Consider the following 24,235-nt stretch of genomic DNA (forward strand, 5'->3'; position numbering starts at 1 on the left):
AAACAGACACACATGTATTTATGCAAATTACTTTTCACAACAAAAGCCATTTGCAGAGTGTATTCATTTGTGCAGATTTCTAACACAACCAATCAGAAAAAACATAGATCACTGTGTTGGTGTCATTTTCTATATTTCCCTCCATCTATTCTAGTTTCATGTGGATAAACAGAGACTATCTTATTACCCTTATGTGCTCTATTCAGCCCACACATACATATGATGAATGTTAGGAGGAGGGAGAGTATAGTAGGGCATCATAGAGGCCTGTGTGAGAAGGGATATCCCACAGTCTCTATTCAATAATACGTGTGTTCTAGGGTTGGGAAGTGTGTGTGTATTTGAAAGTGTGTGTATGTAGGTGTGAATAATAAAGTAGTGTGTGTTTGTGTGTGTGTAAATGAATGAATGAGTCAATCGTGCATTCCTCCTTCCACAGTCAGCCAAACGGGTTACGGGTTTCAATTAACACAACTGGGATGTACTCAGTCCCAGCTGTGCACGCACGCACGCGCACACACACACACACACACACACACACACACACACACACACACACACACACACACACACACACACACACACACAAAATACCCCTACTCTGCATAATTTAGCCATCCGTGCTGCAGTGTAAGGCAGGGTTAATTAAAGTGATCTCTATCATAGTGTGAGTGGAAGGAACAGGAAATAAGGACCAAGGGCCTTTTGTGCATATACGTGTATGTGCGTGAGCTGGGGCCTTATTAAGATGATCTCATTATGTCACCTAGTCACTCAATCTGCTCCCTATGCATTATGTTTGTATTATTGTATGCTGGAGGCCCACAGGGCAGATCTTGTTATTCCTTTGTCTGGAGCCCCCAACTCTCCTACACCCTTAAGCCTGCTTCCTGATCACTGCCCTTAAATGCTGAATGGATATAAAATGAGCAAGGCACAATGGAACATAATGAAAAGAAGGAGTGGCATTTGGGGAAATAACATTTGGAGGAGAGGATGAAGACAGAAAGTGAGGCACAGTTTCCTGAAAGAGAGGAGGAAGAGAGAAATGTCATTATGGGACAGAAATATCTGATATGACAAATGCCAAATGTTTGCTTGTATTTTTTCCTGAACAAGAAATCAAAAGTAATTGTAACTGAAGGCAGAGTGAATGGAGGAGTTACGCTAGTGGAAGATCAAACCAGATTAGTTTGATAAAGGAGAGCACATGATTCTATTGAGTGTGTCTGGTTGGTCATATTAGCTTCTAATAAGACAAACATTATTTTGATAACATGTCTGGAGGGCATAAATATAGCAGCACATCCGGGTTGGCAGAAGTGACATCAATCGAGTGCATCAATGGATTTGATCAGGAAAGCAGCAAGATTTCAACTAAATTATTTATAGATTTAACATTTAAATGAAATAAAGTTAGAAAAACAGTGTAAATGATGTTGACTGAAGTCTGAATGTGTTCATGGCATGTGTTCATCACACTCCCTTCCCTGCCTCCTGACAAGATTTTAGTGGATGGGAGTGTTTCCCTTTTTTTTGGTCTGTCAAGGATAAGGTGCCCTGGCCTGAAAAAATTAATTCACTTCTGTCTTCATTATCTTATCTCGGATTCAAATCAGCTCCCTAATCCATTCCACCCGTGCCTCGTACTCCAAGTCTGTTGACACTTGCTGATGCTGACATTTAATTTAAGCACCACGCAAACTGCTCTTGGAGGGGACAGTGACTGCTTGCTTAGCTGCTCAAATTATTAACACCATGATGCCTGTTTTACCATGCAGTCTAATTCTGGTTGGCTGGATGGACAGTCGCTACTCATGAGGCACAAAGCACTTGTCTGACACTCTGCATAAAAACATTTATGTGTTTAATAAATGAATGTCTTTGTATTTTGTGCACACCTTCATGTTACTGCCTGTTAAAAAATGTATATATCCATTACTTTACCTTGTGCTATCATTTGCCTGCATACAGTACCTTGTGTGTCTGTGACCACTGATGTGTCTATTCTGTACATGAAATCTATGCCAACACTCCTTTTCAGAAAGAAGACGACACTTGGCCGGCACATCAGGTTTTATCTCGACCAAGTGTCACTGTTGGTCACTTCCATGCCTCGCCCTGCCTCATTATTACCCTTCACCTGATAGATAAGCTGTGGTGGCAGTGTGTGTGTGAGAGGGGGGTCACTGTCAGTTGAGGACTTGCACAACTAAATGGTTAGAAAAGCACTTTGACTGGATTGTCCATTAGGTTGTTTTGGAGCTTAGTACAAATCATCAGGTCATACAGCTTTAGAGGAAATGGCGGAGGGGAGTTGAGAGGGCATCAGAGACAGCTACATACACTATAGATAGAGGGATGATGGGTGGTAAGAAAGACATGTTCAATTTCAAATCTTATGCTTGGTTTCAATTTTCTTTTCTTAATGTGTCAATGACGCGTTTCAGCATAGTTTTTTGTCTACATTGGCTGTGAAAAAGGGATGAAACATCCATGCCTTTTTTGAAAGAGAAGATGTGAATGGCTTCAAATAAAAGATGTATTATATCCATGATCCTGGATGCTAAGTCTCTGCAGATAGCAATCTTTAATTTTTTTTCTTTTACTCCTTTCACTGTGAGATCTAAAACTTTACGAATCCTTTGTATTTCTAAAACTTCCAAACTTTAAAATTGTACTAAAATATGCAAGTTTAACACACATCTGTCAATGGTAATGATTTATAAAAGCTATGGGTGTCCCACACCACAGACAAAACATGGACCCCAGGGAAACATACTTTGACTCAAGTTCTTTAACATATATATGTGTTATATTGTATGTTGTTATATATTGAGACTGGTAGTTTTGGTAGGAAACATAAGCAGGTTACTGTTGACCACATTTTAGCAGATACAGTCATAGTCTTACCTGGTAATGGTACAGCATGTTCAGTCTCTTCCAGTCACCTTCGATCTTAGTGGTGACGTCTTCATCCTGCAGGATCATGCGCTGTCCCCGACCCTGACGCCATTCTGCAATTGCAAGGGAGGGGAAAAAAACATCAAGATATTATCAACTATATTCACACAACACTACTCCTTTGACAATATTTACTTTTTACTCTTACATGTTCTGCAAAGATACAATATCACAAAATCTTTTTTGGTGTGCTGATATGCCTTTGGTACAAGAAACAATGCGTTTCCACCTTCGGAGAAATTTGTGTTTTTAACCAGAGCAACAATTCAGACAGATTGGTTCTAAAGTTGCAGTGACATTCAATATGTCAAATATGTTGTTTAACTGGGAGTAAGAACAGGTTGAAACGTTCTGGTGGCACAAGTTTTACCTACAGGCATCTTTACCTTGTACCTAATTCTATCATTCACATCATGTATACTGGCAACCTAATTCTCCCCAGGGATTAAAAAAAGGTTACTTTGTAATTCTAACCTTGTAATCAACACCAGAAAAAGCATTAGAAAATAAAGAAGAAACCATCACTCTTTTCTAATCAGTCTGCCAGAAAACTTTTGTCACTATCTCCATCTTCCGCAGCTTTTCTTTGCTTTCTTTAGAACAATTATCTCACATTGTCATGAAAAGCCTGAATAGAATCAAAAAGAGGTTAAAACACTAACATCTTAAGAGTAGGAGTAAAAGAGAAATGGCACACGTGAGAGACAGTAACAACAGGCAAATTAAATGCATCACCCACTCTACTCTTTTTAGAATCAAGCTCTCCCTCTTAACTTCTTTCCATCTCTTTTGCTGGTGCGATCGATGGGTGTGATTACAGCTGCATGCCCAGGGCTTGTGCACTTCTTTTTCTATTTGCAGCACTGGCTCTTAAGATCTGCTCTCTGAAGGCGCTATTGGTCCCTGCTCTCCCTTCTAAGACCCCTGCCTAGCTGCTCTTATTGTTATTGCTGGAAGCTTTGGTAGAAGCACACCAGAATCATATCCACGGCAACCGTATATGGAGAAACTAGAAAGCTGCAAACCTAAAATGACACAGATTGCAGATCACCTCATCCCCATACTTTTCAACAAGTAACATTACAGTGTCTTTCATTTTAACAGGACACAATTTACATGACCTTACAACCAAATTACATCTACATTATATACACACCAGGCTTCCCCACATCTGTGCAACCTCAGCACAAAACAAACAAAAGCTTCAATCGAAACATCTCACAATACCCCAGCAGCAACATTATCATAAGTGAAAAAGGAAAGTCATCTCAAAAACAAACAAGCAGATGATTCCTCTATTCTTTCTGCAGACATCATGGGCTTCATGAATACGTTATTGTGTCTGTGCTCCTTGCTGGGCTTCACACTAGCATCAACCACTGTCATCTCCTATTTTGATCACAAACCGCAATCATTGTGGTGTATGATGAGGCCTGTCTTTGGAGGATCGACCAGAATGGTCTGCAAGAAATAAATATTCTCCTGTTGTTTTTGTCTATACAGTACATCTTCCCATAAAGATGCAAATGAGCGCCCGTCTCCAGTCGAAGCTCAGTAAACACATGAAGAAATGAGAAAAAAAGAAAGGAATAAATAAAAGGATAAACTTGGTGTAAACCAGAGCAAACTGAGATTACTCAGATTCCCAAATCCAGTGGTCACTGAAGTAGGAAGAGAACAGTGTGTGTGTGTGTGTGTGTGTGTGTGTGTGTGTGTGTGTGTGTGTGTGTGTCAGAGATCACTAGAGCCAATGATATTACCTGTATAGTTTACACAGAGCACCTTTCTTCAACTTAAAAGTGTGTCATCATAACAGATCAATCAAATGGAAGACCTGTTTCCAGCAATCTAACAATCATCAACATAAATAGCACAAGACCAAGACATGCTAATCACAACAGCATGACTTGCAAATTACACAAATTGCATGTTGGATATGTACTGTATACACATGTTCTCTTGTAAGCATGCATTTACTCATCCTCCCTCTCCTACTCATACTCACAATCACACACATACAGATTGAGTGGCCAACTAACTGACAATTTCCAATTTCCTTTCATGATAAAACAATAACAGAACAACACATCCTGCCCAATGGGGGCAATAAAACAATTGTATCCAGGAGTGTCGTCAAAAGGCTAAACCAATCTCTTCACTTAGCTATCACACAGGCACATTCCCTACGGTAGCCCATCTTAAATCTAGGGTTGGTTATAAATATGCTATTACAAACACACAACAGGGGCCTAGAAAATCCATCTGGCAATATTAAACCATAAAAAGCAGAGTGCATGGTGCAGAAACAGCCTGTAGATATCGGCAGACAAACAATCATGGATAACATTGTGCTCACAAGCATGCATGTCTGTGTACATGTACTGTACACAAACACACACACACACACACACACACACACACACACACACACACACACACACACACACACACACACACACACACACACACAAGCTGTACCAAACCCGCTGATCACTAGATGTCTTGGAGAGAAGGTATATCATTACACCCTTTCTTGGGAGTAATTTGCAAATATATTAGACCCAAGTTGGATACAATTGACATACCTAAGAAATACAATTACACAACTCAGGGAAAATAACTACATACTGCAGTTGCTCATAGGGGTCATAAATAGCAACAAAGTCATATATTCATATAATCAAGTCTTTCATACAAATCCTAACCTACTGGGAAAGAAAGAAAGAAAAAAAGAAAGAAAGAAAGAAAGAAAGGAAAGAAAGGGCACTAGAGAAATGATTTTGTAGGGCAGATATCACTAAGCGTCTCGATTGATTAGCTAATCAATCATCTGACTCAGACACTAGTCGACAAGAGAGTCGATCAATGGGAAGTTTGGGGAGGGGAGAGACCAATCTCAGACATCTGAGCCAGGATGTCAAATCTCCCGAGGTTGAAAAGAAAGCTACTTCTGTACTGTATATCTAAGAAGACTTGTACTTTTTAAGAGGGGCTGGGAAGAGTGGGGAAGCCTTGGGAAAAAATCAATGAGTGTCTAAGTTCAGGCACATAGATGGGAAACACTGCATGGTTAGAAATGTTTTAACAAGCTGTTTGTAAATATCCCAATATCATGATATACATAAAAAAGGGCAAAACTCTTCAACAGCCAGTCACGACAGGACTAGACAGAAAAACATTATTTATATATAACAAGACAAAGATTTGTACCTAGGTCCATGTCGGAGGCTTTTAGACGGTGGGAGTGTGGGACGTTCTTGTAGATGGCATCCAGGATCTTCTCCTTCACCTGGCTGATGGTATCACAGTTCAGCACCTTCACCTGGATCTCTGGGCTTTTCTCATTCTCTGGATGGATGCAGTTCACCACCTTGAGCAGAAATAATCACAAGACTGCCACTGTAAGGTAAGGTGTAGCCTGAAATCTGTGGTATTATTTTTAATTCACTTAATTATCCAAAGACTCATAAAGATTGTGTATTGGACTGGTACTGTTCCAGCTGCAAGATAACCTTTGACTCAACTCTCTGAACTTTCCTCTGTGGGTGAGGTTGAAACCATGAAGACCGAATGAATTGACTGCTATTGGATAAAACATGTTTTAAATGTACTCCTCAACTTTCTTAGAACCCAAAAGTAATAACTAATGTCATCCTAATGCATTTCCAGATTTAAAACAGATGTAAAAACAATCTAAATCAAGCATTTCGGCCCTTCTCGTTGACAAGGATTTGTCATAAGAATTTATGACAGAATGCCTGGCATGAGGGGGTATCTGTGAGAAAGTGCCTTTCACCTAGTTAACTTTGGAGAAACAGCCCTTTCCACCTCAGCAAAAAGGTTCACAACTGTATATCTCTTGATCAATCAAGCAACTCTGTGTTTTTCTTTGATCAACCAAAGCTAGCCTAATCAGTAAGCCACAGATAGTTATTCCTTTCCTTGTTGCCTTCCTAACTTTATCTTTTTGTTCCTATTCTTCCTACCCTCAGACATAGGTAATTACAATTCCTGGCAAAATGCTTAACAACCAAGAATAGCAGAAAGCCAAGTTATTATTTTCAAGTATATAAATATGCATTGTAGTGTCCAAAGTCACAATACTTCTAGTATTCATGAAGAACTTCTGTTTCAAACTGCTAAATGTAGACTGATATAACATTTTCATTGATTATATTATATTATTCTGATTCCTAATGTCACAACTCTTCTTGCTATTTTTGCCATATTAAAAGTATGCTTACAAGAAGGTGTATTATCAAAGAATTGCTTTAATGTGCTGATTAAATCTTTAACCCTTATAACCCTTGATGTATTAATGAATGTATAATATGCAAGATGTGTGTAAAGTGATGCTGTTTAACCTTTCCTGTTTAGGTTATCTATAGGCCATGTTATAATGTTAATCCAGTGTTATTATAAATTAGCGATGGGAAAATATAATGTTCTAAGCGTACAAATTTAGTTTAATAACCATTCCTTTACTTTCTCTAATAAAGAAGTTTGTAACTTAAAACTCTAAGAAGGAGGAGAGAAAAAGTACTCTGCTCCTCCCTTTGAGGACAGCCCATCAGAAACTGCCAGTTTAAAAGTTGACACCAACCATGATCTTGAGTTAGCTTCTTTTTTTGGCGGTAAGCTTTTTCCGCTGTTTGCCTTTTGCCAGTTGCCTAGGACTTAATTATTTTAAACATAATTGATGATTAAATTACATTATATGTTAAATTTGATAATTTAATCCATTCAATTTAAGTGTCTTCGGCTCAGAAAACTCAAAGTGGTGCAAGGAGTGCAAATGATTATTAATTTATTAGTGATTAAAGATTAATATCCAATATTAATATCCGAAATCCAATACACGTGTAGATTATTTACGCTACAAAGGGGAGTTTGGCAGCAAACTGCCAGTGAAACACATCCCAAGTGTTGACTTTTGTTGTTTTAAAAGACAACCTTTGTTATATTTTACATGTGGAAAATATATTGTTTGTGTATCAATAGGAAAGGATTTTTGCAATATTTGTAACTGCAGTAGTCAACCTGGAAAGATAAAAGCATATTTCCAAGTTGATTTAGTGCAAAAGATGACGTTTGCTATATCTAATGCATGTTTAATCTTTTGTAGAGATGTATGTGTGTTTTATGTGTAATGTTGTTTACACTGTCGATTAGTACTCAATGGAACTGAAATAATGTTGTGCTCGCCAAAGGGCCTTTAAGTGAATTGCAGGAAAAGAAAGGTCATTCATCAAGGAAACTGCTTTTTCCTCAGAGCTTGAAGAGAGACAGCAATGTGCTACCTTAATTGATGAGCAATAAACCAGCTAATTATACTATTATGTTCATATTCATCAGTACTGTCTCCAGGTGTTGGTAGATTTACCCAAATTACAAGATGAGCACAAATACACATTACAAATTAGAGGGTTATGTGTTATCTTTCTATCTAAAAGTATGGTTTCTTGACATGGTATATTGTGGAAAAAAGGTGGTAAGCGGAGTATTGGTGTTTCAGTTGTAAAAGGCCAGTATGAAGCAAATTTCTAGGATGTTTTATGGTTTTGTCCCTATCACAGTTCACAATGGACATTGATAGAGTATTAAAAAAATCTGTTTTCCAGAATGCAGAGTACAAACAGATGTGACACTAGAAAAAAAAGACAGAAGGACTAAACAGTGTCAGAGTTCCCCCTGTGCAAACAAAGTCAGAGTTGAGGGAAGACAACAACAGACAGACTCTGGGAATAAACGAGAGGTTCCAGAAGGAGAGAAGTTCAGCATCAGACATATACACATTCATAGTCTCTTTCCTTCCTTCCCATCCCAAAGCCCTGCTCGTTTCGGTGACAGCTCCAGTGAGGTCACCACTCCTGTGCCCCATGCATGTCAAGCGCGACGACAACAACTTTATGTACCGTTGCTCATCTCATGACCGACAACCCATAACCACCCTTTTTCTCTCCTCTTGTCCCTGAGAGCATATTAAGTGTCCCCGCTTAGCCATTAGACCCCTGGGCCAGTGAACCCCTTACCAGCGTCTTGTAGTCAATCTGTTGTCTGATGAGCTTGTCCTCACTGAGCGAGTAGCGTGCCTCTCCTGTGATGGAGTCAATGGGGCCTTTCTCCATCTGCTGCTTGATGGCACAGAAGAGGGAGAAGAGAGGTTCGCCTGCACACTCCTGCAAAGAGATTTAGAGAGAGAGCAACAGAGAAAAAGTTGGGAGGGAGGAAGAAAACTTTGAAGCCATTTCTACACTTGACTCACTGACAGCAAAGTTTAAGATTTTGTAGTTGCTTTTTGTTATGTTTTCCAGGCTGCCTTTCCTCCAGAGTTTCTGAGCAAGACTAACTAATATCATGTCCTAAACTTTATCGTTCCCTTAAATTAAAGACAATTGTACCACCTATCAAAAAATAAACTTTGCTAAAAGGAAGCCAGAGTTTGGTGAAGATTTAATGGATAAACAGTGAAAAATATAATAAAAAATTGAATCTTGAATACACCATCTTCTTCCCACCTGAAAATACTGTTGTTAATAAACTGAAGAGATTGGCCTTTATCTTGTTTTTATTTCCCTCACTGCTGCAGTAAAGCGATGAGTGGAGATATTGAGGAGAAAAACAGGATGATGATGATGGTGAACTTTCTTTGCCTCAAGGCTGGAGAGGAGTGGTGGATCTTGCTTTTAGTGAATAGTGGCACCCTATGGAGTAGGTATGCCTCCTTAATGGCACATCCATATTAGCATACATGCTAGCTGAAAAAGGACAACAAATTCTCTAATGAATCTTAGAGGTAGTTCTGACAGGAAGACTGGCTTTTAATGGAGACTAGTAGATGCAAAAATATTTTTGAATACTATAAAAAAGATAGTAATATTCATGTTCCAAATTATACCTTAAATAGAGCTCTGCTTTAGTTCAAAGTTTACATACTGCCATGAAGAAGTAGACTTCTTAGTTTATTTTTGAGGGGGTTTTACAGCCCCAAAAATACACGGGAGAGAATTAATGGATGTCAATCACAATTACTTGCTAAAGTATCCAATCAATTCACAAATTTAAGCATACAAAAATAAAATGTTGAGGCTAGAACTAAACTACTTGTGGAGCTTAAACTGTTCAATTAAGTTGAAAACAAATATTAGAGGTACCTTCAGAAACTTGTAGAGGAGGAATGTAAACCAGTTTGTCAGCATTTTCTCTGCAACAGACTCAGTCCTGCAAACATATAGACACAAAGCACATAATGATCATATGATCCCCCATGCTCTTATTACCATCATACATATTTAACGTTATCATATATTCTACTTAAATGATGTCCGCTGCTAACGAATAGGCTTTCGTTACACAAATAATTGCAAAGACAAGAATTGAGAGAGCCTTTGCACATATGATGGCCTTTGAGACAATCTTTCGGCTGGCTTTTATGCTCAGGCACGCCAAGGGCAGCTCGTCTACAGCAGTGGGAATTTTAATATGAGGAAAAGCAATTAAAAGCCTTTATTTGATCCCAGTGGATTGATGTCGTTAGGGGCTGAAGCGGCTCTGTAATAACACTGGCCTCATTATCAAGCGCTCCCTTGCCTATTCACTGGACTAACACTCGATCCATGCACAATAGAAAGTGAATGAATACATCTCCCTCTCTTTCTCCGCCTGGCATCCATGCTCCACTGGTGTGGCAAAATGGTGTGTCTCCGCGTTTGTGTGTGTGTGTGCGTATGTGTTGGCCTGGGCCAACAGTGTGATTGATCCCGTGTGAATGACTAATCTGCATACATAATAACAACAGCGGTGGTGGTGAGGGGAGAAAGAGGAGAGGAGAGGATCGGATATCCTTTGAAAACAATCTTTTTGACCAGCAGCATGGGTGTGTGCTTAATCTGTCAGAACACCTCAAACACACACACCCACACACCCCTCCCTCTGCTTTCAATGAGCAACTACCATAGGCATCAATATTTCAGGATTAGTGTTCTGTGTGTGTGTGTGTGTGTGTGTGTGTGTGTGTGTGTGTGTGTGTGTGTGTGTGTGTGTGTGTGTGTGTGTGTGTGTAGGTTTTGTCCCGTGTTTCAGCTGCCACCTGCAGCCCTCCCACCTTTCACCATTCAGACAGCCTCTTTAAGGGACTCCACACTGAGGCATGAGGGGGATATAATGTCCACTGTGCCAGTGGGCTGGCCTGGCACCCCCCGCCAACACTGGCACAACACCTGGGGGGGATTAACTTCCTGCCTCTCACTGTGCCCGCACTTTTATATTGCCGCCCCTCTCACCCTTCCTCCGTCCACAGATCCAAGGGTCAACAAGGTCACTTTTCATCTTTTCTTTCATGTGTTCTTGCTAGCTTCCTCCCTCCCTCTGGCTTCCCCACTCTGGATCCTGTAATCATACACACTTCCAAATCCTCTCCATTTCCACAAATGTAGCCCATCTATCAAAGGGATGAAAGAAGCATGGAGAAAGGAGGAGGTGCACAGGAAAGGAAGCAGGGAGGGAGCAGTAGGAAAGGAAAATGAAGAAATGAATGTGAATAAATGGCTTGGCTGAGTCTTCCCTGCGCTTTTATTCTTTTAAACTTCTCTTTCCTTACTCACTTCCAATAGATTGTGTTTTTGTGTGCCTGTGTAAGTGAACAAGTGTGGCGCTGTTTTAAGGCTAGCGTGCAAAAAGCACAAATTGATCCCACTGTGTATGTATTCAGTGTGTTGACTTTATTGTGTGTGTGTGTGTGTGTGTGTGTGTGTGTGTGTGCATGCTTCTGGCAGCAGGTGCCGGCCCTGCTGTAATAAGAAGTCTTGGCACGGCCTCGCCAATTTGCTTATGCTCATTCTCGATCACAGCACAGTGTATTGAGAACAAGGATACAAATGGCACTGTGACAGAGCTGCTTTAAGATCTAAAGTTAGCATTGGGTATTACAAGTTTCAAACAATGTTCTCCAAACCTCTCCTCAGCTGCTACTCAAAACACAGTGCAACCTATGTTTGGGTTAATGCAATGAAATGTGCCGTGGCATGTTGGCATTGTCAGCCTTGCCTACTTGGCAGCTGGTCAGAGGGGCAGTGGGCATCGAGAATGATCTAGAGCAGAGGGGACCTGGCAGTGCTTAGTTCCCCCTGATTACCGAGGTAGGGTTGAAAGGAATTCGTGCTTCATCACACATTTAACATTTTGGTCGGCCATTGCTGCCAGTAAAAATGTATTTGTGTATCTGTATAAAATGGGCACTTTCTGAAAAACTGTTCCTTCCTGGAGAACTATGAATCTTTGATGGCAAATGTGAGCATAAAATCTACCACAACAAAGCCACCATGATACAGTTCTACTGTAAGTAATCCCACTCTTATTTGCCCATCTAATAATCAATCAAAGATAAATCTGTCCTGCCTCTGTCCTTTACTGATATTTCTTTGATTTACACTTAAGAATGATCCCTCACTGCAATGCAATTTCTTGCAGATATTTTGTGGATTAATGTCAAATGTTTTTTTTTCCCAGTAATCAAAGTAGCATCTTCAAATGCTTATTTTGTTTGACCAACAATTTCTCACATTTAAGAATCTGCAACCAGAGTGTGTTATGTTATGTTATGTTATGTTCAGTAACATAAAAAAACAAAGAGATTAAAAAGAAGCGAAGGCAGCTGTGTTAACCAAACATGTAAGAGAGTCTTGCCTGGTTTCAGTCACATGTTAGAACAGCACAGCTTGAGATCAGATATTTCTTTACCTCCTGGTGAGGAAGACTGGTCATCATATCAGTGTCAAACACTATGTGTCACAGTGACGGCTAACTGCAGACACCGACTTGTTGATGCATACATGCACATGCAGACATTTATTCTGTCTATTACTCACACCTAAACAAAAGACTTTTTTTTTCTTTCACCAGAGATATTCTTACACTTAAACAAGGGGCTCTTTTACCCTGTGTGATGATTGTGTGTCTGCGTTGGAGCCAAAGCAAGGTGGTAATCAATGCAAGAACATATTGGGCTTTCATATTTTGAACAATATCAAATGCTATTCTGACACAACAACTGCAGCCAAACTAAACTTAAGGCTATGCATGATGGGATGAGGGATGGTAGCAGGGGGAGGCGAGTGAGAGGTGGAGGAATGGAGGGAAGAGAGGAGATACAGGAGGAAAATGCAGCAAGGAATACGACAGATGGTTGTGGAAGGCTCTCGTTAGTTAGCTTGCCTGGTGGTTGTGTTTCAGAACAGGTTGAGATGGGACAGATGGAAGGATGTGTGTTTGTGTGTGGAGAGACAGGAAAAGACACACACACACACACACACACACACACACACACACACACACGTAAACACACAGACTTCTTGGAAGAGGAGGCAGTGGGTAGCCATGCTCAGATGCTGTGCCAGAGACACCCTGCTCACACACTTTAAGCATTGATTTAGCAATCAAGAAAACAGGGGAGGGGAGGAAGAGCAGAGAATATAGATTGAGAGAGCGGGTATAAGAAGAGGAAGAGAGAGATAAAGATGGTGATGGGGTGACACAAGTTACACAAGCTTCAGAACTGAAGACAAATAGAGGAGAGAGTGGAGGAAAGTGAGCAGAGGCAGGTAGTGAGGGAAAATAACACTCAAAATGAGCAAACGTGGTGAAAGAAAGAAAGAAAAAAAGGGACAGAACAGATAAAAGAAATTAAGGGGAAGAAGAAGAGAGGTAGGGGTGCTACTGTATCTTTACAGACAAGATTAAGCTTAATCTTCACAGCCTTATGCCTGTGTATCTGGGCTAGTTTCAGCTGCTATACAAGGACACGCCAGTCAGCCCACACTATAGGGTGGCGTAGCTTGATCACACTGCCTCATCAGATCTGAAATGCATGCTGGGATGTTGAAGGACTAACAAGCGCATCCAAGGAGGAAGAATGAGACAAAGAAAGTGGCAATCACAATCATGTGTATGACAAATAATCAATCGCAATCAAACTGCATGTGCATTTGTTGTAAACATGTGCGCTCTCTCCAGTGCTGGCTGAATGCGATGGCGTTCCCCCTAGGTTTTCCTTCTCCTTCACCTTTGATGACAATGGAGGAGGAAGAGAAGGAATGTAGAGTGAAAGTGTGAAAGTGTTGTATTTGGACTGTGCTTGAAGAACAGTTGTTGGTTTGTTCTAAATTTACTATCAAATCCAATTCTGACAAGACATAAATCAACATTATGTAGGTATAGCACATACAAGGCACTGATGAGATGGAACCTCAGTGATCAAAGAGCTGATTTTACTACTTGCCTCCATGGCCCAACAGTCAGCTTTCCTTGGTGACACAGCTTTAAGTGTCTTCATTGTCCTTGACTACCTCTCCCTGTCTCTGCTCTACATGCCATCTCTTGTGTTGTATCTAGTGCCAGGAACAGCAGTTACTCCATTGTTTAGTGGCTGCACCATGCTCGGTGAGCTCTGGTTGCAATTAATCATGCCTCCTGCCCAGACAGCATTAATCTCTCTCTGCATCACCAAGTAGCGTCTAAACATGCTTTCATGAGATGAATATGCCCACTGTCTTTTGGATGGTACGAGGACAGCATTCATTTAAGTCCTCTTCGCATAATATATTATTGTCGTATTTGTGTGGATTTACTGGTAGAGAGGAGGTTTTAGCCGGAGGGAAATGTTTAATTTTAATTGAAACGAGGCAGACAAATTAATTTGTGACATGCCTGTCAAATCATCTGGGGGTGTCAAGACTTGACCTACGACCCCCAAGCAAAACGACATACAATACCATGTGTATATAGATAAAGACATACATGCACAAATCACACACATATTCACATACACAACAGCTGTGAGGAAGCCGGTTTACTTAAGTAACCATAATCATCACATTTACCAAACACTGCGGGCAGGAAGCATAATCACATACAGTGCCGTGTTCAAGTGCATGCCATTAAAGCTTTGACTACAAATCCAAGGGAGTGTGAGCTTTCACAGTTCTCCCTTTTTCATAAATGAGTTTTTTTTTCTTCTCTTGAGCTATTCACTGCTAATTAATCATAATTATTTTGCTAATGATGTGCATGGCTATGCACTCTGGTGTCTCTGAGACAGAGCCAGCAATTCAAGGTCACAGGAGTTAATCCAACAGATACGGACAGAGGAACAGATAGAGTAGCATACCCTGTCCTTGATAGTAAGTTCAGAAAGTTAAGTGTGGCAGTTGTTCAGTGTTTAAATATGTAGCTTAGACTTTTTATTAGTGGGAACAAGAACGAGAGAAATTTGGTTAGACAGTTGCAGCGCAGCAAAGCAATTACTTCAAAAATGGTCACTACCAGCTGTGTTATATTGGGCACTTGTTGGACAGTGATTGAAGTAAAGTTAATCTCTGCACTTCTTTCTTGTGCCTTGTTCTCACCTTCGGAGCAGCAGCTTGGGGTGGTTCTTGCTCTCAAGGTTGCGGTCTATGAGGTCGGACAGCAGGTGCTTTAGGACATCAGTGGCGTACTCCAACTTGCTCTGCAGCACTGTCATGATAAGTGAGGCCACGTTGCCACGGTCCCTCATGGAGAAACCACGCTGGGCCTCAAGAGTGCGAATAAAACACAGCAGGAAGACCTTGTTGTTAATGAGCTGGCCGAAGAGCTTCAGCCCCTTCTCCACTTGCTCCTGGCGGTAGCCTGGCACCTGTGAGGAATTTGACAGAGACACATTAAAAATAAGGAGGTAAAAAAAGTACAGATTTGTGTGGCACATTCAAGGCCATGTCACATAGACCCAATTAATCATCAGTTCAACTAAATGTAATATTAGCTCTCTGACTCCCTAATCAAATGCTTTAATCTTTATAAATATATAGTAGTAATATATAAAAGCAATGCATACATTCACCTTCATAAATAAGGATGGAAAGAGAGAAAGAAAGAAAATGAGAGAAAGAAAAAAGGATCTAGGGAGATGAGTTTAACGTCTTCCAGCTTTTGTTACGTTTAGTCTGAAGGTTGAGAATAAAGGCAGGAAAACACTAAGCCTCTAGAGGGAATGTACAGTATATTATTTCGATGATGCTGTGTTCCACACTAATGCAAGTAGAAAGGGTGTGCAGTGATGTGAATTCCCCTCGCCTGAGCCCAGATTGTCCCTGCACCATTTATACTAGTCACTTGACGCACATGCTTTCCTTCTCATTTTTTTCTCATAAATAGCACCTAAGATTGTTTTTTTTATCTGTCAAGAGCACTTGTGGTAAGACAGCATCTCTTTGTACCCAATGCAGCTGTCAACCAGCATATGTTCTGTCTATTACCTTTCCTGGAGGAACCCTTTGTAATCTGCTGGGAGCTATTGTTAAGTTGCAAGTCTAATTTCATACCGCCTGACAAGATGGATACAATGTTGTGTGTGCATGTGTGTGACGAACGTTAGCATTTGCCTTTTTTGTGCTTATACAGTACAAGTGTAAGAATACAGACACACGTGGAAATCTATCTACGCAAATAAACTGTCAATATTTGTCAGTTATAGACCCAACAAATATGTTGTACAGTACCGTAACACAAACATGTTTAACATGTCTCCTAGGATTATGGAGACAGTGCATAAAAACAGCAAAATGTCCTGACTATAGGGTCACTGGAATATTTAAGTTTGGCAGGCTCACATGTGAAGCAGTAAAACGGCAATGACTGCTGAAATGAATTTGTTTCCGTAAAGATCAAGAGGTAAGTGGGAAATATAATGACAGGAAAAAAATCATACAAAAGCAGCAAGCAAAATGGGATTCAGTTGTAAAGTAAAATTGTTGGGGAAATAAATTGTAGAGGCAAGAAAGTGATTTTGACTGCTAAGAATTAACCTTAACAGTTACAAGGAACAAATAAAATGTCAATAAGCTTTATTGAGCTGACACATGCCAGACTATATCTACATGTTATTCTCGCTGAGTGCTCGCTATGTTTTTTTATATTTCAGTACTAAGCATATCCCATTATTTCAGTAAACCTAGACAAACTTCTTATCACCTGTGCTATTTCTAACTGCCTACAACTCACAGTCAAAAACTTGACATTAAATTCTCTCACACATCAATAACAATTAAGCAGCCATCAACCGCCTAAGACAAGCCTGCTGCTTTTTTCATTAGGCTCCTTTTCCACATTATACTCCTCATACAGTTCGACATTTATACCAATTAAAACATAATTAATATTGCTTATTACTGGGAAATTCTCATCAGTGATAGAGTGGCCAACCCTGGGGGCAGTGAAATGGGGGTCCATCATTCTCTTAATGGAACAAGACGACCTGCTCAATTATGGCTGTCTATCAATGTCACCACTGGGGATAAATTACTTGATTTTTTTCTTTTGCTTTTCTCCTGCTGATTGACTTTTAATTTGTTTTTGAGGTGGAGAGAGAAAACGGAGCAGCGTCTCATACCGTTTGAGTTATTAATGAGAGCACGCTCCTGATTTGAGGGCTGCCTTGTTTGTTTTTTGAAAAAAGTGTTGTTGTCTGGCGTCAAATTTACCAGACAGCAACACAAACAACATTGGCGTCAATTTCCCCTACTGTGACCCACCGCATTGTTAATTTGCTTGTTCATTTTGCTCTCTTTTTAAATAAGGCTAATTGCATTGAGATTGTTATTTGAAAGGGACTGAAGAACTGGTAAACACACTTTACGTGTTATTTGCACTAAAATTGAATGCGAAATTGGTATCAACTTCTTATACCTAGCTGTCCTCTTGAATTCCTAAGAAATGCTGATCAACACAACTAATGGAATATCTATTTAATGGAAATGCTGCAAATATCAAATGTCCTCAAGCATGTTAGTGGAGAACTTTTGATAGTTTTCCTGTGTCATAAATCTGTAGCATGCATAATCTAAATATTGTTTTAATATTAAGTCAAGCACTGTTTTAGCCAATTACAAGTTGTTCCTTTATTAAAACAGACACTGACTTAAGAGGGCACACTCAGTATGTAATACAATTTAAATATCAGTGAACCATACCTCCAGATCTCGGAGTACAGGATGTTCCTCTATGCCTGGGAAGAGGACCCTCATGGTGTAGGTCCTGTAGTCCAAGAAGGGGATTCCTGCTCCATCTAGATCACTGGTCAGCTCATGGATGTCAGTCTGGAGCTCTGCAAAAGCTGATAGATAAACCAGATACACAAACCAGTTATTTTTCTATAGCAAAACAGTTAGCTTATTATAGTACAGTATTTTTATGGAACCCCGCCGTTAGAATAATTCAGATCCACTCTGAGATATGCTTTCAAGGATGTATTGTTCATTTAAAGGTCGGAAAAAACAACAATAAACAAAATCCAATTGCCTGAAAAATACTGCAAAAAGGTGAACGTAGATGTGAAGAAACTTGCGGTCAACAGAAAATGCAAAAACCCAAGCTCACCCCCTCTCTAGCCTCCGCCATGCAGGTGTTTAGGTGTATAAATAGACTGATTATTGTGAGACCAACCCTCATGATGTCCTACGTTACGTAATAGGTGAAAACTATAAACCATAAACAAACATAATATACATGGCTCCTATAACTATCATTTCCCCCAAGACAGTTTACAGACCCTATTTTTAACTCACTCATCAACAAGTTCACTCTACAACTCTACTTTTAGTTCTGTCAAACGTGATAAGCTTCACACAACATATGGATTCCATAATCAAATGTTATAATTCTTAACAGAGTTGTAAATAGAAAACACTTTTCACAAGATAACAACTGTGAGATTTGACATTTTGTTTGAGTAAATAAATAATTCAAAAAGTTTCCAAGGTAAAGTTAATTGGATCTATTGAGGAAGAAACTCTCCTCCATATAACCTACTAATACACATCAGCATCAACCTCTTACCCTCTTTGCACTCTAGAGCCACACGTGACTCAAGGTTGTCCATCTGCATCTGCAGCCTCTTCAAGGTCAGGTCACTTTCACGGGACTTGCGCTTGTAGGCAATGAGAACCACCACGATGAAAAGGATGAGCAGGGCACCGGCAGCAGCAATGCCAATGATTGCCGTGCTGCTGAGCGGGCTGTCGGACGTGATGTGGACCACACCTGGGGAAAATTCGATACCACCCACACGTGCCTTGTGATGGTAGAAGATAAAGAGGCATATTAATTAATGAATGCATGTACTGTACATAAATACAGTTGACTTCCTTGAAAGGTATTTATAAGGAAGGGCCATTAAACATGTGGTTTAGTATACCAGAGCTAATATCAGAGAAGAGTTTCACATAAATATCACTAATTTGACCCTTAGAAAGGGAGACAACAGTGGCAATTCAGCTAGGAACTATAGTGTCCCATAAGGAAAAACATATCACAAATATCTTTGAACCATACCATTATATTGCTTCTGTGAATCCCTTTTAGGTCTATAAAGCATTTGTCTGTCTTCTAAATCAAGATCAAAGGCCAGACAGACAGACAGACAGCCATACATATTGATTTGCTATTTAAATGTGTACACACTTCTGTTTATTTGTACATCGACTAACTGTGTTACTGTAATGTGTCCATCTCTGTCTATATCGCTAGCTTCAGGTGGTAATATCAGGAAGCGCTTTGTTCAAAGTGGTCCCTCTTAAAACCACAAATGGAATCTTTATTGAGTTTGCAGGGCCCTAATCCTTCTTATTGAAGGCTTATTTGTTTGTCTTTTGTCTGCTTGTGGGCAGTAACAGGAACCACACAGCTGATTGGATTAGAGCTGTAGTCTGTCCCGAAGTGAACAAGAAGATAGATAGAAAGCAACATAAGGTATGTCTTTCTGTCTGTCAAACTGTCGATGGATTTATAGGTCTGTGTGTCTGCCTTCTCCACCATAGCCAGCCTCTCTGTCATGTGTGTGTGTGTGTGTGTGTGTGTGTGTGTCTCTCTCTCTATTGCCTATGTGAGCATGTGCCGTATCACTCACCAGGACCTTGTGTCGACCCGTCAGGTTGGGTGACTCACAGAGCAGCTGGGTCTCTGACACTGTTAACATGCAGGGCTTCTCGCCAATAAGAACTGTGTAGTTCAGCTTTCCATTTCCACTATTGGTTGGTGGGAGGAAGTTACGTCCCTGCAGGAAAGAATTCATGCATAATAAGAGTTTGTTAAAGGGAGGGGTAGGAGTTAGGAGTCAAAAAACGCATTTATATATATACTGATCATACTGAAAAATGACATCAAAACATGTTATGGGTAAGTCAATATCTTACAATCAATAAATACTGATTGTAAGTGTGGGTAATAACTATCCTCGTACCTTCAGTATAATGGGTGATCCAGGTTTAAGCTCCAGCACCCCAGACACACTGAGTGGTTCAAATTCAGGATTGGGGTAGTAGATAAAGTTAGTGTTGTTGAGTGCCATCAGAGCCTGCACATCGTCCAGTTTAAAGCCAAACTCGTCAGGTCTCTCAGGCACCTCTTGCTGCCTGGCCAGACTAATGGGCAGCTCTGGAGCCTGGCACAGCATGGATGTAGGGCTGAGCACCTGACACAACTGGCAGAAAACAGAGAGAGAAGGGAGCTGTTACATTTATGAATGAACATATCTTCTGCAAATGAAATGAGTGCTTAGTAGAAGCAGATAATTGTTTTAAATTGACACAAAAATAAACTTGGAGGTGTTGTGGTGCTTTCCATTTTACTGAAGATACGGTGAGTGATTATGCATCAGTCCACATTATTTATATAAGTTTTCATGGCTAGATCTCAATATATCTCATATTCAAAGTATAACTAAGTTCCCAATCACTCATGCCACCTTTGCAACTAAAGCTGTGGCAATCTGGCACTTGAATATGCACCAACTTTACTATATGCCAAGACATCCCATCAGCAGTTAGTGTGAATCTTTTATGTCACAGGTTTACATTTCACACAGGCCACTGGAGACTCAATTCAAACTGGAAGCTCCTCCATTTCAAAAAGTGCAAAGAAGAACCTGTTAGAGTATTTTCCTCAAAGAAAGCCACCAAACGAGGTGCAGTTAGAGAGTGCGTGCACAATCCGGCTTTGATGTGTGAAGATCCAGGAGTGATAACTAGGTCTTACCCTTCCTTCATTACCCTTCAGAAAGACACCCCCACCCTCTCATCACTTCTTTATTCCCTGTCCAGTTATTCTTCCCTGTGATCTTTCCTTTTCTCTTTGACACATTATTATTCTGTCACTCATCTTTTTCTATACTACTTTACTGCTCAATTATAGTGTCTCTTACATCTTTTTTTCAGTTGGTTGTCTCACTTTTGTTTTGTGGTTCTTCATCTTTGCCCTGGTCTTTCATTTGACATGTGATGTGATTTAAATTATTCCTCTTTATTCACATCTCTGAGCCAGTTTTATACACAAGAACAGATTGTCCGATCTGTCATTGTCATTGTCATGCCCATTCCTCTCTGTCTGTCAGGGCATTGACATATCAACCAACAGCACAGGTCTCATTCACAGACATTTCCGTCTCATTCACAGACATTTCCGTCTCATTCACAGACATTTCCACAGTAACCTCTGCCATGCAGCCACTCAAACTACTGCCTACCACTCTAATTGGCTCCTTGAACATCAAACTTGACTAATCCTGAAAGGTCTTCAGGACATCTCTGACATGTATCCTGCACTGCAGCAGAAAGGAAACGGCAACAAAACCCCAAAACCCCTCTATGTGCACAAATGTTGCTTAAATGTTTTTGTTTCCCCTCCCATTCAGTGCCAAACTGAGCTAATAACTAATAAAGTGAGAGTGAGCAAATTATCTGTCAGCACATTCAATTTATGGTGGTTCAAAGTGCAAGCTGCCTGCACAGTAGCTTGAAACACAATGCCCAGTGCAGAAATGTGAGCACAGATGTTAAATAGTGGTGCAAGCTCATGCTCAAATGGACCATGAAGGTAGCATTACCGCCTTTTGTTACTCCCTCGTCTTTCAATCAGATCACAGAGAAGGCCTTGTATAGCTTTATCTATCCTCCCCTGGGAAAAGTGTGAATAGAGGGTAGAAGAATTTGATAAGGGCCAATCTCTGTGGTTTTTAGTTCGGTGTCAAAACTTCCTTATTGTTACAAAGGTATGGAGAGGAATTACATCATTCTCTATTAATTCAACTGCAACCTGTTGATTTGTCAGAGTTTTTTCTTGACCCCTTTACCTTAAAGTGGCACTGAGGCATTTATTTATGCTGTATATATATATATATATATATATATAAAAAAAGATTTACTCTGACATTTATTACGGCCCCCTTTTTTTGGGATGTCTAGCCGACAAGGGAAGTTAAGGACTTAGAAACATTGATAGTGGTAACGATATTTTATTGACTGTTTGTGTTTGTTTGTGTTCGCAATCACTTACATTGAGTGTCTCATGGCTGTTATATTTGGCTCTGACAAGTGGCGTCTGAATGATGTCCAGGTTAGTTCCTGTCACTGTCACTGGGGTATGTCCACTGTGAGGAGAGTGAAGATTGACAACAAGGTTCAACGGATTGCTCAGATTGTTTTGACAGATGGTGATATCAATTACTCACTTGGAGTGATATTGATGCTGAGACATTAGCTCAGGCTGCTGGTGCAAAATTATGATGTTGTAGATTTTGTATTATCCAGTTGTAGATGGTCAAAACTTTACTATTTTCTATTAACTAATTTGCTGCTGTTCATTCATTCAAAATATCTACAGGATCTCTAGCACCCATCAATATCCATTAGCAGTGAGTAACATGCAAGCTTTGGTCAAACAAGTTAACTGACTGAAATGTGCCCTTGTAACATACCTGTAGATGCTCCACTCAGGCTCTATCTTGGTGATGGTGGGATCTTCCACATACTCAAACCGCAGGTCTTTCTGGAGATGAGCCCTGTCTATGCTCACAGACACGGACACGTTCCCATAGCCATGCAGGGAAGCATGGGTGCGGCAGGTGAGCCACTGGCCACCCCTCCTAAAGTGATGATAGGATGATGAAACACTGGTTATATTAGTTATAGACTAACAATACATTTTTCTCCAACAATATATTACATTTTGTAGACACTCAGGAGTCATCTCTCTAGTTGTTTATCACTGTTGGTGCAAATTAATAAATCATTCAAAAACCAATATCAATTTAATATTTAAGATGGTTGAATGGTTGCTTAAGTGGACGTGGATAGATAGTTTATTGACTGAACATGGAATTGTGCATTGATCAGTGTTAAGTGGTGGATTACAATAATACTATGTCTTTTACCAATAATTTGAATAAGAAAATGGCATTTCAAATTTATTAAAAAAAGTATATCTTCCAAGCAAAAAACATCAACCATCGCTAACTAATAGATCAAAGCTTCCTTGATCACAACCATTTATTCCAGGACATTTAATTATTGTCTCAGTTTATGTGGGGAAAAATTATCTAACAAAGATGAGAACTGTCAGAGGGGTTTGCTCCCTGCAGTTTGACTAACATGGGCTTTGACTGAGCTTTTAATTGACTGTTTAAGTGTGATTGGCAGGATCAGCTTTAGCTTGCTCCCCACTAACCTCAGATAAGTGCATGGCTGGTCCTTAAACATGATTGACACGTTGCTCCCAGCATCAAGGTGGCTCCCGGTGATGTTGACAATGGTTCCCCCAGAGACTGGCCCTCGGCTGGGCTTGAGGTTGATAATCCTTGGGATCTGGAGGAAGGGCAGAGGTTGTAAGGTCACAAGTCAATCAGAGGGTGAGATCAAGGTTAATTAAAGTAGGAAAATAAACTCTGCATAACAGTGAAATTACAGTGATCAAAACAATAAAAGCTTAAAAGATCATACAAAATCAATCAATCGAAATCTATTGAGTGTTCTCAGCTAAAAATGCCTCTGAGTGTTAATATATACCTGCACTCACTAATCCCACTTACATACACTGTACTGTGGTGGAAAGCTTTGACACAGCAGCAGCTGATGTAGTCCACTGAAAGCTGGGCATAAAGTAAATCGTCCTTCATTTCATTTGGCCTTCTTATAATCTCCAGCCTGCTGTGTGGTGTGACATCTAGACCTAACATCATATAATCCTCTACAGGGACCCTAGTGAGAAATAAACCTCGGCCAGCACCAATGGTTGGCACTAAAAATGATAAAACTCCATAAAACAAATACATAATGGCAACACTGCAAATTTATTTGAGTGTGCGAGTGATGCTGATTAATTGTGTACAGAGTGGGTTTAGAAAGAACACAGAAAGTGTGTAATGTGTGTGTTTTATGTGTCAGAAGAATGTTTTTAAAACCATCAGTGT

General features: G+C 40.1%; 1 protein-coding gene across 1 annotated transcript in view; it reads right to left on the minus strand.

The window, feature by feature from the left end:
* Positions 1–24,235, minus strand: part of plxna4 (plexin A4) — a 236,484-nt gene that overhangs the window by 25,474 nt on the left and 186,775 nt on the right. The window contains exons 15-26 of the mRNA XM_078242869.1: positions 23,494–23,630; positions 22,745–22,912; positions 22,324–22,417; positions 20,234–20,473; positions 19,901–20,047; positions 18,832–19,066; positions 17,967–18,109; positions 15,366–15,634; positions 10,119–10,185; positions 8,997–9,143; positions 6,175–6,334; positions 2,914–3,017 (exon numbers count right to left, since the gene is read on the minus strand). Of these exons, the coding sequence (XP_078098995.1) occupies positions 2,914–3,017; positions 6,175–6,334; positions 8,997–9,143; positions 10,119–10,185; positions 15,366–15,634; positions 17,967–18,109; positions 18,832–19,066; positions 19,901–20,047; positions 20,234–20,473; positions 22,324–22,417; positions 22,745–22,912; positions 23,494–23,630 (1,911 nt within the window). The remainder of the gene's footprint in view (positions 1–2,913; positions 3,018–6,174; positions 6,335–8,996; positions 9,144–10,118; positions 10,186–15,365; positions 15,635–17,966; positions 18,110–18,831; positions 19,067–19,900; positions 20,048–20,233; positions 20,474–22,323; positions 22,418–22,744; positions 22,913–23,493; positions 23,631–24,235) is intronic.

Source organism: Sander vitreus, chromosome 23 (genome assembly GCF_031162955.1).
Source record: "Sander vitreus isolate 19-12246 chromosome 23, sanVit1, whole genome shotgun sequence".
Classification (NCBI taxonomy): Eukaryota; Metazoa; Chordata; class Actinopteri; order Perciformes; family Percidae; genus Sander; species Sander vitreus.